The sequence below is a fragment of the Ceratotherium simum genome, chromosome 19 (genome assembly GCF_057802395.1).
Source record: "Ceratotherium simum simum isolate JZ-2026a chromosome 19, ASM5780239v1, whole genome shotgun sequence".
Lineage (NCBI taxonomy): Eukaryota > Metazoa > Chordata > Mammalia > Perissodactyla > Rhinocerotidae > Ceratotherium > Ceratotherium simum.
Genome location: NC_141918.1, coordinates 12,218,971 through 12,233,495, shown reverse-complemented (window position 1 = coordinate 12,233,495; position 14,525 = coordinate 12,218,971). Strand labels below are relative to the sequence as shown.

The following is a 14,525-nucleotide window of genomic DNA, read 5'->3' as shown; positions in this document are numbered from 1 at the left end:
TAATCTCCAGATCTGTGTCAAGAGGTAAGTTTAGCTTATTTCTCTTTCAATAAGATTTGTTTATTCAATGGGAAAATTACATTTTTTATGATTGGGTAGTCATTACCTTTCTCTAAAAAGTTTCCGTGGGAGAAGTAATCCTTACAAGGATTATAAGCTTAGATGTACTGCTATTTGGTTTTGTGCTGCATCAGAGATGCCCTTTCTGGATAAGCCTCCTCCAAGGAAATTTGCCCATTTGGAATGTGTGATTGACTTGAGGGCTTCTGGAGGCGGTGGCCAAGACAGAACGCCTGGTCTGAGCACAGAGGTGGGCTGATGAGAATGAGTGGGACAATGAGGGCACAGAGGAACAGCCCAGGACCTTTCAGTGGCCCTTTCTGTGTGGCTGGAGGACAACCTTTGCACTGTTCCTATGAGGGGATCCTCTAAAACTGAGAAAGCCTTTATTCATGCAGGAAATTGAGATGCCAGGCAAGTGGTGTCTATGTACATGTGTCGCCTGTGGGGGTGCTGTTCTAATCAGCATTGCCCACGGATCCTCAGTGTTGACAATTTATTTTTTTAATATACTGTTATTTATATCTATAAAACAGAAAATTAGATGTAAAATAATTCTACATCTACAAGGTAATCCTTAGACTTTAGCTCTTATGCAACTATGCTTACCAAAAAAAAGTCAAACATCACAAAACCAATAAAATTAAAATTAACTAAAGCTTAGTGGACAGAAGATGTTGTTCTGCTGAAATAAAATCACTACTCATTAAAAGAATAAGATACTGACTGCAGAAGCCCAGATTCTTTGAAGTTGGACCTGCCTGTCCCACTGTGGGCCAGATGAGGGCTTGCTCTTCCGTTGAGACTTCTAGCAGGCTTCATTCATGCTGCACTCTTAACATGCCTTCACTTGGCTTTCTCTTGAGCATAACCCATCGTGTGCTGTTTCTCATAGGCCTAGATAACTAAAGTTCTGCGAGTTGGTTCCAATGTGATTTCAAATACAATGTAAATAGAGGTCAGCAAACGTGTTCTTCAAAGGGCCAGAGAGTAAATATTTTAGGCTTTGAGGGCCATACTATCTCTGTTGCAACTACCCAACTCTGCTGTTTTAGCAGGAAAGAAGCCATAGACAATCACAAACAAATGGGCATGGCTGTGTCCCCCAAAACTTTATTTACAAAACAGGTGGTGGACTGGATTTTGCCTGAAGGCTGTATAGTTTGCCAAACCTTGCTAAACAGAGCTGAAATCCTGTGTCAGCCTTTGGTTATGAGCTAGTCATCCTAAAAACACACAAACATAAACTTTTCATAGACCCTTGAGAACATAACAACAGACTCTCAGGGGCCACGGATCCTGGCTTGAGAAACACTCAGCTTTGGGGATTTTCCTAATAGGAAATAAGATAGGCCATCTTTAGAAATGAAAATGCCCTGTATTCAAACAAGGGGTTGAAGAGACTGCTAGTGTCACAGACACAGTGCGCTTCAGAGGTGGAAAAAGGCCCACGAGAGGAAATTCTTTTCTTCAGGGGTTAAATGATTTGTGTGCAAGGTAGGGCAGAGTAATTAATGAACCAGAAAACCCAGCACTCCGGGGGGAGCTGGGGACCAGTCATGCAGGACCTGAGTTATGCTGCTGGGTTTTCTACTGGTTATTGGGAGTCTTGGACCAGCGCCTTCCCTCTCTGAGTTTCTGGTTCTTCATCACTACATTGGGGGTCATACCATACACCTGGCCTGCTACAGAGGATGGAGGTGAGGATTAGAGGAGATGATGTGAAACGCATTGGAAATGGTCAAGCACTATCCAAGGAGATGTATTATTACTAAGTAGTGAAAGGAGCTGGGTATGGAGACTGACGGCTTTTTCAAGCCTTGTCACTGGTGGTCTGCAAGCAATTGGAAATCCAGTGCTCCTCAAACACAAGTTTCAAAACAGCACTCTTTGGTAATTACAGAGCAGGCCTCTGGCTCCTGGCAGTGCTGGGGCTTCTTGCACAGTGTTTGTGCCCATTCAGAGCACGGAGCAGCACTTGCCGATGCTGAACCCCACAAGAAGTGGAGCCTCCTGTGTGAGGAGAAGTTGCTGGCATGGTAAAGGCTCATCCTGGAATAAGAGAAGGAAGGGTGGGTGGGGGTTCAGTCCCGAAGGTTCAGAAGCTCAGGTGTATAGCTCAGCCCGAGTTGAGTTGGCTCTAAAGGACTCATCCACATTAACCTAGCCCAGAGGAGCCTGATTCATAAAGCGCCTCTCCTGGGGCTGGAACTCTTGTATCGAATCTCAGGAGAACTTCCTTGCACAGCTAAAGGAATCTCGGCAAGAAAATTATTACTCAGAAGGTTGCCTGGTAAATTGGAGCAATGAGAATCGAATGATTGTAACAGACATTTAATCTAGGATGTAGAGAAGCCAGATGCATTAACTATCTTGCCCCCACTCCATGGTTAGTGTGACTCATTTTCTGAACCTAAAGACTTGCACACGTTCTCACTAGCTCTGACACAGCTTAGCATCTTTGCAGTAGGGGCTGTCCCAGAAAATCCAAGCTCCTTGGTTGCAGAAGGAGTGATGGAATGTTTTATATCTGCACATTACAGTGTTTTCCCTATGTCTAGAACTACGGAGGCCCTGAGAAGGTCTGTGTAGTTTCTGGTCACTTATCTTTCATGAGGAGCTCTACTCTTTTGTTGACCTTGCTGCCATGTCGTTATGCCAGTAACAGGACCACACGGTTGATTAGCTTCTACCTGTTTCTTCACTTGCTATCCACTTTGCTCAGGTACCCTCTGGTTGCTGTGATTGGAAAATAAGTTTCCAGTTCTCACCTTGATGTTCAAGGTCTTGCATAGTCTTACACCCTTATATCCACCAACATTCTAGTAATTTCTGGGTTATCCCAGGAATACAGGACAGATGATCTCTTTGGGATAGGTTTCTTCTACAAATGGCTAATCCTTCCCCTTGTTAGTTTTTACTCATTTCATACTCAATTGAGGCATTTGTCTCCAAATTCTGAGTTACTTAATTTAGCCTGACTGTACTCTCACTCCAGGATGTCATATTTTTATGGAGGCCTGTGATCGTATTCTTAATTTCTCTTGATCAGTTAGTAGAACCTTAGAATAGCCAGCTGGTGGAGGATTATTGGCTGAGTTTTGGGGGTCCTTCAAATTTTACTGGTTTGATGATAATGATGATATTTAAATTGGTATTTATTATGCACCAGGTGCTACCCTAAGAGCTTCAAATGAACTTCCTCATTTATATCTATTTACTCATGGCTTTACCAAGGTAAGTTCCTTCTAAGAGAGTAGAGTTTGACATGTACAGATCTATTTCTTCTAGGTATTCATTTGGCTGTGACTCCTGGATATGCAGGACACGGGGAATAGTTATTTTAAATCTTACATTTAGGGCCAGCCCAGTGGCGTAGCAGTTAAGTTCACGCGTTCCACTTTGGCGGCACAGGGTTGACTGGTTCAGATCTTGGGTGTGGACCTACTCACTGCTCATCAAGCCATGCTGAGGAGGCGTCCCACATAGAAGAGCTACAACTCTACAACTATGACACACAACTATGTACTGGGGCTTTGGGGAGAAAAAAGAAAAAGAGAAAGATTGGCAACAGACATTAGCACAGGGCCAATCTTCCTCAAAAAAAAAAAATCTTACATTTACACAATTCTCTGAAGTCCCCATTTTGAGGATTAGATAGGTATCTGCTGTGAAGAGGAGGATTAAAACAATTAGCCAGTCATTACTACTAGAGGATCCTAACTCCTCATCCCCATCATGCACGTGCACACATGCACCCACACACTGTCTGTCTCCATTTCCCAGAGACATTCCATCTGGTATTTTTAATAAAATTATGAAATATTTGAATCAACATTGATGCCAGTAATGAAAACTACCCTTGCTATAAGTTCAATATTTGAATTATTTGAGTAAATATAGAAAACATGGTCTTCAACTCCAAACAACATATAAGGTTCTTTGGGGAGAAACAATCTATAGGAGACTAGCTAAGGTGTTGTATCATCAAGTGCTAAAATATGTGCTAAGTCTTAGGGGTTACAGAATCTGAAGAGAGAAAAGTCAGAACTTGGAAGGCTATGAGGAGGAAGTAGGGCAGAGAGAAGGGTGGAGCGGCGTGAGCAAATGGGTGCAGATCGAAGGATGTGTGGGTTAAATGGGGAGACACAGGTAGGCAGGGTGGGGAGGATGAACCATCTGACCAAGGTGAGTGTTGGTGAATGTTGGTAGTAGACACAAGAGTGCAAGATTATGCAGGATCTTAAATGTGAAGGTAAGAATTGGGAACTTATTCCAAAAGTGTTCTGGAAGCAATAGTGCATTCCCGAGCAGACGAATAACATGATGAAAACAGCATTTTAATCGAGCGGCTGAATGCAGAATGGATTGCAGGAGGGATTCTGGGGACATCTCCCACTTGCTTTTCTTGCAGACATGAGGCAGGATTTTCTGGATTTCAGGTCCAGCCAGGAGTTAGAGCAAGTGGGGACCTCAGAAGAGGGATGCTGAGTTTAATGGAGAGTGGAGTGACACTTAATTCAGGTGGAGATAGAGAGACTAGGTATTAAGGGGAAGAATGGTTGAGATTTCCAAGAGTTTCTGGGGGAAGTTTCTAAGATCTAGAGAGGCAGTGGTCCATTTGTTACTGAATTTTGCACTCTTATTCAGGCACTGAGTGTGCAACAGTGGACAATCAACATACTTGCTCAGGTTGGCAGATAAAATATAGATCGCCCAGTTAAATTTGAATTTCAGATAAACATTGAATACTTTTTTAGTATAAGTAATCCCAAATATTCAATGGCACACTTGTACTCGAAAATTATTCATTCTTTATCTGAAATTCAAATTTAACTGGGTGTTCTACATTTTTATTTGCTCACTCTGGCAACCCTAGTCCCTTCTCTTATGGAATACATGGTCTATACAGATATTAATCATACAAGTAAGTATGTGATTATAAGTGGTATGAAGGAAAAGAGGCCAATATTATGACTAAGAATACCCAGGAAGACCTAGTTTAGATTGGTGGGTCGGGGAAATCCTTTCTGGTCCAGTGAAGACAAGAGCATCGCAGTAGGAGGAACAAAACATATGTGGGGCCTGAGGGAGGAGGTGGAAGAAGAAGAGGCAGCCTGGAAATGCAGTGCACCCGGAGATGCGTAAGATGAGGTTGGACAGACAGGCCAGCGCACCACTAAGCAAGGCTTTGCTGTCCAGGAAAGTATTTGGCCTTCATTTCTACCCTAACTGCAACGGGAAGCCACTTTAGGGTTTTAAGCAGAGAAATAAGACCACACAATCTTCATTTTAAACGTTATTCTGGTTAGGGAATGGAGAATGGATTGGACGAGGCAAACAATGAGACAAGGGAGACAGAGAAGAAGCTGTTAGGTGTACCAGGCAGACGCGAGTGGCTTGGGTTAGGACGGCGGCAGTGCAAATGAAAAGAGTGAAAAATTCGGGGATGTATTTCAAAGGTAGAAACTTTGGACTTGAATATAGATTGGATGTGGGGTTTGGGGCAGAGAGAAGGTGAAGAACAACTTCCAAGTTCCTGCTTCAACACTGAGGTAGCTAGTAGAGAACCCCGGGGGAGGAGCAGTGCTTTGAGGGGGGTGGAGAGTGGAGGGAGCAATGGCAAGAGTCCACTTGCGGATGTTTCAGTTTATGAGGCGATGTCCTAGCGGAGATGACAAGGAGGCAGCCAGAGCTCAGAGACGAGCGGTCTGGACTGGAGATACGTAATTTGGGGAGTCATTGTCCCCTTCACCTGAACCAGAGAGGCTTTCCCTGACCCCATCGACCTAAATTAGGTCTTACGTAGAGGCGAGAAAGATTGAGAAGGATTCACCACATGCTTTTCCTACATGGTAACCTTTCAGGTGTGTATTGATAGGCTTGATTTGTAAACATTAGTTCTATAAATAGCCTTCTTCAACTGTTACAACAACATACACACACGAAACAGTGATAGCTCCCTGATTTCTTAGTGTTTCTTTTTTATCAGGTTTATCTTTTTCAGATTTAATTTTGTACACTCTTGTTGTAAAAAATATGGGCAATACAGGAAATCATGAAAAAATAAAATCAATATAAGAACTTTTTCATTGATAAAAATTATAAATATTTTGTTATTCTTTCTTTTGTCCCTATTTCTGCTCCTCATGTAAACAGTTCTCCTTAAATGTTCAGGTTATTTGGACCTCTATTGTTCTCTTATATTCTAAATAGGCTTTCTTCCACCCACCTTTTTGGGTAACTGTTTTCATTGTGGTAAAATATATGTAACATGAAATTTGCCATTTTAATCTTTTTTTTCTGGTGAGGAGGACCAGCCCTGAGCTAACATCTGATGCCAATCCTCCCCTTTTTTCTTGAGGAAGATTGGCCCTGACCTAACATCCGTGCCCATCTTCCTCTACTTTATATGGGATGCCACCGCAGCATGGCTTAACAAGCGGTGCATTGGTGCACGCCCGGGATCCGAACCTGCAAACCCCGGGCCACCACAGCGGAGTGCACGCACTTAACCGCTTGTGCCACCAGGCCAGCCCCGCCATTTTAATCATTTTTAAGTGTACAATTCAGTGGCATTAATTATGTTATCAGTATTGAGCAACCAGCACCACTATCTGTTTCCAGAACTTTTTCAACCCCCAACAGAAGCTCTGTAACCATTAAGCAGTAACTCCCCATTCTCTCTTCCTTCCAGTCCCTAGTAACTTCTAATCTACTTTCTGTCTCTAGGAATTTGCCTGTTCTAGGCACGTCATATAAGTGGAATCACACAGTATTTGTCCTTTTGTGTGTTACTTATTTTACTTATCATAATGTCTTCGAGGTTCATCCTTGCTGTAGCGTATATCAGAACTTCATTTCTTTTTATGACTGACTAATATTCCATTGTAGGTATATACCACATTTTGCTTATGCATTCATCTGTTGATATAACTTGGGTTGTTTCCACCTGTTGGCTATTGAGAATAGCTGCAATGAGCACTGACATAACAAGTATCTCTTTGAGTCCCTGTTTTCAATTTTTTGGGGTATATACTTAGAGGTGATAATTCTATGTTTAGTTTTTTGAGGACCCACCAAATGTTATCCACAGCAGCGGCACCATCTTACATTCCTACCAGCTTTGTACCAGAGTTCCAATTCTCCACTTCCTTGCCAACACTTGTTAAATTTTTAAAATTATACTCATCCTAGTAAGAATGAAGTGGTATCTCCTTGTGATTTTGATTTGCATTTCCCTCTAATGACTAATGATGTTGAGCATCTTTTCATGTGTGGATTGGCCATCATCTTCTTTGGGGAAATGTCTATTCAAGTCTTTTGCCCATTTTTTAATTGTCTTTTGTTGTTAAATTTTAGGAACTCTTTATATATTCTGGATATTAAACCCTTACTAGATATGTGACTTACAAATTTTTTTTCTCATTTTTGTAGGTTGTCTTTTCACTTTCCTAATAATGTCCTTTGATGAAAAAAAGGTTTTAATTTTGACGAAGTCCAATTTATCTATTTTTTCTTTTGTTGCTTATGCTTTTGGTGTCATATCTAAGAATCCATTACCAAATCCAAGATCATGAAGATTTACCCTTACGTGTTCTTTCAAGAGTTTTATGGTTTTAGCTCTTATATTTATGTCATTGATCCATTTTGAGTTAATTTTTTAAAATGGTATGAAGCAGGGAGCCAACTTCATTCTTTTGCTTGTGGAAATTTGGTTTTCCCAGCACCTTCTTCTCACTTTTAATTTAGATCAAATGTTTGGGGGAAATTTGCAACTTTCCAAAATTATTCATGATATTGGAAATATTGAATATTTTACTTTATGAAAATATTTGATTAATTGGATTTTTCAAACTAAATCCCTACGTAGTTAACTTCTACTTCTTAAGAGAAAGGAGAAAGTCATAGCAGAAGTACATAGAAAATCTTTAAAAACTGGGAGTAATTCTTGGTGACTTAAGAAAAGGGATAAATTAAAGATCCTTATTAAAAATAAGGAAACAATCCAAATTATTGTTAAGAGATAAAAATGTTGAGCTAATGACTTCACTGCTTTCAAATGCTTAAAGGGCTTTTATATGGAGATTCCTAACTATTACCCGCCCTCACAGGAACACAGCTAGAAAAATATATATATTTAGCTTGCAATTGAAGAGCTTTCACTTTGACACCAAGAAAAGGTTTTTAATGGAAAAATAAGAAAATAATAATGATAATGCTTATTGAGCATCTACCACGTGTCAGCCTCTGATTTGAGCCCCACGAGGTAGGTACTGTTGTCATCATAGATGATCTTGAACCCAAGGAGTCCAACACTGTGCTGAGGCTTGTATCCACTGTGCTAAACCACCTTTGTTAAGAGTGAGCTAACATTTGAACACCCCTCCCTCCTATGCCTTTCCATCAGTACAGAGATTTATTAGTCCAATGAAATTCATAATCGTGACACATTTGGTGGCATCAGTCTTCTGATTCTATTCAAACATCAATCGCTTTCTTATTGCTTTTCTTTCAGCAAAACAGTCTGGATACACTCTTACCTACCTCTCTTCTCTAAAATGCCCAACAGGGTACTTTCAAACGTTTTGTAACATTATATAAAAATCCTCTTGAGTAATATAGACAAATGCCCAATGACACACATCATAGAGAAACATAATACCTTTTTTCTCCTTTTTAATCTTTGGGGCTTTGTTTTAATAATTCATGGAGTCACTAACCTTTCAGGTGGATTTGAGAATCCTTTTTATTTAATACAATTTTGTTGGTGTTCTGAAAACCAAGGACATTGAAGTATTTATTCCCTGCTGAATAGGGCATTGTGTACATGTATCTTTGTTTTCTCTGAAAACACCTCTTAACCTTCAGACATCTCCTCGGGGCTCTAGCACGTGGGCTTGCGACATATTGTTCCCTCTGTAAGAGAGAATGTGATGTGTTACAGCAGGTGTGCTGTTATAATAATATCCCAATTTTCTTAACCCACTGGTTCCCATCACACTGTCATTTCCATGACACTCTTTTGGCTGAGTCTATGGAGAAAGGAAGACATAATTATTTTTCTTTTGTAATAGGAAACAAGACCTGAAATGGCAAGGTCTTCACTCAAGAAATTGCAAAATATCTGAGTGGCAGACATGGAGCTCCAGCACACATCTTCTGATTATAGTAGAAAGTTAAGAGCGGTGGTTTTCAACTAGAGATTTTGCCTCATCTCCCCAGGGTACATTTGGAAATGTCTGGAGACATTTTTGGTTGTCACAAATCGGGGTGGGAGGTGATGTTACTGGCATCTAGCTGGTAGAGGCCAGGGATGCTGCTAAACATCCTACAATGCACAGGACAGCTGCTGCAACAAAGCATTATCCAGCCCACAACGTCCATGGTGCCACTGTTGAGAAACTCTGTCTTAGAGTAATGGAAATCAGACTTGAACCTGGCTCTGCATCTTACTTTAAGAGTTTAGGAAAGTGGCTTCATTTTTCAGAGATTGCTTTCTCATCTGAAAGAACAAAACAACCACCACCATAAACAAACAAACAAAAACCCACTTTCCAGGGTGACTGTAAGAGACCAACTCAAAAGCACTGAATGGAGGGTGCTGAGCATATGATGAGCCCAACAAACAAAAATGAGGGCCCAGCCCATGGAGTTCAATTATAACACAAGATGGAAGCAGAGAGTGCCAGAAAGACAATGTTATTGAAGTGAAAAAGAAGGTCCCCTAGCTTCTTATCAGCTTTTATGGGCAAAAGAGCAAAAGAGATAGAGAGAGGTGCAAGAGAATTAAGCAGCATTGAGGATATACTAGGAGGGAAGGGGCAGAGATAACGAAACTGTGAATAGAAAGCAGTGGGAGAACTGTAATATATGAGGGATATTTCAGCAGTGACTTGGAGATGAATTTGAGAGATATTTAGGAGGAATTAGAAGAACTTGGTGAGCAATTAAAAAAAAGGTCATGGGAGAGGAGTCCAGGATGAATATGAGGTTTCTGACTTGGGTGGTTGGGTGTTGGTGATGCCATTCAACAAGATAAGGAAATCAAAGGGCAGGGCAGATAATAAATTCAAGTGTAGACATATCAAGCTGGAGACGCCTGTGAGATATTTAGATGATAATCAGGAGGCAGTGAGATATGGAAGTCTGGGGAAGAGCCAAAGATTTGAGAGTCAAGAACCTGAAAGCAGTACCTGACTCCGTGGGAATGAATGACATTTTTCAGGGAGAGCATGTGGAGGGAGAAAAGAGCAGAGGACAGAGCTTTTAAGATCTGGACAAAGAAAACTAAGACGGCACAATGAAGAGGTCAGAACCACAGAAAGAGAAGGTAGAGTAGTGTGGATATCAAGGCTGAAAGGGTTTCAAGAACGCAAGTGCAGGCAACTGTATCAAATGTCACAGAAAAATTAAATGAGATTGAAGTGTCCAGATTTGGTAGTTGAGTGGTCTTGCTAACTTTAGCATGAAAAATTAAGTGCAATGGTGAGCAGAAAAACCAGACTCAGAAAGTTGAAGAGTAAATAATAGCTGAGGAAGCAGAAATAAGAGATTAAGGAAGATAGAGAGGTTGTCAGAAAGATAAGCTATGAAGATTTCCCCCACTAGAAATGAACAACACTTAAGCACATTTATATGCTAAGAAGAAAGGGACAGTGGAGGTTGAAGATACAGAGTATAGAACGGAAAATGGATAGATCAAGAATGGGATGTAGAGCTGGAATGATCACTTTGAAGCAAGAGGAGACCGATCTCTCCCTCCAAACTGGGTAAAGAAAGTAATTTGGGCATGGATGAGGGATGGGTGTCTGGAGGGATGAGAGATCATGAGTTTGAGGAAGTTCAAGTTCTCTCATATTGGAGAGCCTCTCTTTTCACTTCCAACTGTAGGCAAGCTCTGCTGCTGGTATGGGATATGGGACATATCAGGAGGTAGGGGCAGGGAATAACCTTTAAGGATTGGGGAGGGGCATTGACAAACTAGAGAAAATGAGTAGAGACTACAATTTAAGAAGCTGGCATGTGAAGGATATCTCATTGTACCAAGGTCACCTTGGGATTCATGTTTAATTCATTCTAGATCAGCAACAGAAGCAATTCATCCTTAGAGAGAAGCAGTAACTAGAAGGATTTGTTTGAAAATGGGGTAGTGTGTGTGGGATGACCAACTAAATTCCAAATTAAAGTGGGCATGGGATCAATTAGGTCTCTGGACCAGTTGTGTCATTTCCTTGTATGAAAGTGAGTGTATCCTATGGGATTCTTAGCCCTCCACATCCAGAGTTGTAATAATGCAAAAATTTGAGTTTATCTTCCATAATTCCATAATCAAGTAAGACAGTAGAAATGGTCAATGGACTAGAAATAAATGAATCATGAGGAAATTGTTTTCTTTTGCAGAATCTTGCCTTCTTTTGAGCCTAAGTCATGAGTTGGATGTTCCTCAGAGCCCTCTTAAGTGGAGTAAATAAATACTCCACTGGGATTGGGCGGATTTGGCTGGCTGTTGTGTTCATCTTCCGGTTGCTGGTCTACATGGTGGCAGCAGAGCATGTGTGGAAAGATGAGCAGAAAGAGTTTGAGTGCAACATTAGACAGCCTGGTTGTGAAAATGTGTGTTTTGACTACTTCTTCCCCATCTCCCAGATCAGACTTTTGGCCTTACAACTGATCATGGTCTCTACGCCTTCACTTCTGGTGGTTCTACATGTAGCCTATCGCGAGGGTAGAGAGAAAAGGCACAGAAAGAAACTCTATGTCAGCCCAGGTACAATGGATGGGGGCCTGTGGTACACTTACCTTATCAGCCTCATTGTTAAAACTGGTTTTGAAATTGGCTTCCTGGTTTTATTTTACAAGCTGTATGACGGCTTTAGTGTTCCCTATCTTATGAAGTGTGATTTGAAGCCTTGTCCCAACACTGTGGATTGCTTCATCTCCAAACCCACAGAGAAAACTATCTTCATCCTCTCCTTGGTCACGACCTCGTGCCTGTGCATTGTATTGAACGTCATTGAACTGAGCTTTTTGGTTCTCAAGTGTTTTATTAAGTGCTGTCTCCAAAAATACCCTAAAAGACTCAAGTGCTCGGTGTGTGAGTGCCACAACCTCAGATACATTGAATGTGGTGAGACAGGGGCCCCTCCCCTAGCCCAGAATCACCATTCAGACTCGGCCCTAAGCACATCCCAGCGAGGTGAAACAGAGCTACTTTGCAACACACAAGAGAGTTAAACAAAGAAAACCTACATCCCTCCTAAGCAAGACCTAGGCTGGGTTTAAACAAAGGGTGTCAGCCTTAATGTCACCTCGGAGGAATTTTTAAATTTTTCAATATGCGCTCGTTTGTGTCCACTAGACAGAGGTCTCATTGTTCTGTTGTAGGGTTTGTGTGGGTACATGGGTTGTGTTTAAATAGTTAATTGCAAATTAGTCTGAAGAAATCCAACTAACAGCATGAGACCTGTCAACTGGAAAATATAAAAAGTGACACTTCTGACAAAGGTAATGGCCTCTAAGCTGCCACTGGGGCACTGGCAATCTCTCCAAAGTGGCAGCCAAGGCTCCACTCACTCAGCCCTACTCTGGTGGTGGGGCGGGGGGGTGGGGGGGTGGGGAGCAGCTAATATTTGGTGAGGAGGCCCAGCCTGGGGAGAGGTGTCCCTGGGTGTCAGGAGACTAGGGGGAAGGGAAGAAAGCCCTCATTTAGTGGTCCCCAAGTTAAACACAAATATCACTGGGAGACATCCCACTTAAGCCTGAACTGGCAGACATCTGAAAAGGCTACTCTCAAGTCATGAGGGAAGGCAGGTCCCACAGAAAGCAGCACATTGATAGGGAGCTGGGGAGGACCCAGACAAAGAAAATGCCACTTGATAATTACTTAACATTTCTCTTTTACCATAGAACACTGAAATACTTTGTAAATTTCCACATTATTGGACCTTTTTATAATCAAGAATTCACAATCTATTATATAATGTGTCACAGTTTGCCTACAATTTACTGCTCTATCTCCCTCTAGGATAGATAATAAAATGTGTACTATGTTGTTACGTTGGTGCAAAGAATGTAAAAAAATAATAAAGATATGTTATTATCACCTGATTTGAAGACTATAGCTTTCTTTTACTTTCCTATTTAAAAAAATCACAGATATATTCTTTTTGGATTTAATACTCTAACACATTTGCGTTTCTCCAGAATAAAAACGAAATAGTTTTCTGGTGTTATTTGGCTGTCATTGATATCATTACTTGGCTGCACTGGGTAGATTATTCAGTGAAATAAAACTTGTCTGACAATTTTAGGACAGGATTTGCAACCCTGCTTGGTAAACATAGCTCAGAAATCATTCTTCTCTGCTGGGAATTTGTTAACAGAAAGTCAGTGCATAAAAATGTAGTTTTAACTAAAACCAATTATGCCACGTCTTCCATGGCCTGCCCTCTTGAGCATATAATGTCCCATTACAACTCATGCATAATGAAGATTATTTGCGTCATTATGCAGTCGACAGACCACGTCGCCCACAGTGGTCATAATCTGTCTTAAAGCAGAGAGGAAGGGGAGCTTTGTGGTTTTCCCCTTCCTTCAGTTTGTACCACAGACCACCACCGGACTCAGGAGCTTACATCCAGGTTCTTTACATCACACGACATCTAGCCTCACAAATGCAGCTGACTACTGAAGGACTTAAAGGAATAATTTTTTTTTTGGATAGTGATAGGTGGTTAAAGAAGTTTAAGGTTTTTGAGGCCTTGATCCTGGCATAGAATCTAGAAAACAGGGTTTAGTGCGTGGAACTGGAACGGAGACGAGGGAATTTTTCAGTCTGGGGACGTTTGCTGCCAAAAATGTTTTGTCAGCCTCTTCACCTCAGTTATGACAACAAGCTCTGCTCAAACGAAAAGGATCGCTTGGATATGTACATTCTTTGCTTTTCTCCTTCGTGTAGAGGGGATATTGGAAAGCAATGGGAGCAAGTGCTGTGAAAATCAAGTTGTTTAAATAGGAAGGTGAATGGTTTTTTTCCTCTTCTAATCTTAATTTACAAAATGAGTTTCCTATAAGAACACCCTGGAGGCTGTCTTGGTGTCAGTGAAGACCTAAAGCATTTGTCTGAGAGAAATTGGAAGTTAAATTTTGCCATCTTTATTCTGTTTCTCTTATCAGTAAACCAATATTTATTGACCAATGATCAACAGAAGCAAGACACTGTGCTATGCACCTGTGGAGATACAATTCCTGCCTCCAGAGAATGGCCACTTTCATTAAGGAGCATGGAGGTGAAGATGGGGCAGAGTATCTTACACCTGTCTCCTCCATTTACGTGGTCCCTTGCCTTGACCTCCCTACATACAACCTATTGGTGCTCAGAAAGCAGACAGTAACCTTAGAGATGAAGAAAGTGAGATCCAAAAAGGCAGTCACTTTTTTCAGAGACACACATCGAGTAAAAG

General features: G+C 41.2%; 1 protein-coding gene across 1 annotated transcript; it reads left to right on the top strand.

Annotated features, from left to right (window-relative positions):
• Positions 1 to 11,490: 11,490 nt before the first annotated feature.
• On the top strand, positions 11,491 to 12,297 carry GJB7 (gap junction protein beta 7). Its single transcript, XM_004422099.3, has one exon. It carries the CDS (start codon positions 11,491 to 11,493, stop codon positions 12,295 to 12,297), a length of 807 nt encoding a protein of 268 aa, XP_004422156.1.
• The last annotated feature ends 2,228 nt before the right edge of the window (positions 12,298 to 14,525 follow it).

What these genes read in the sequence shown, in the direction of transcription:
- GJB7 (XM_004422099.3), top strand. Translation starts at nt 11,491, where the DNA reads ATGAGTTGGATGTTCCTCAGAGCCCTCTTAAGTGGAGTAAATAAATAC.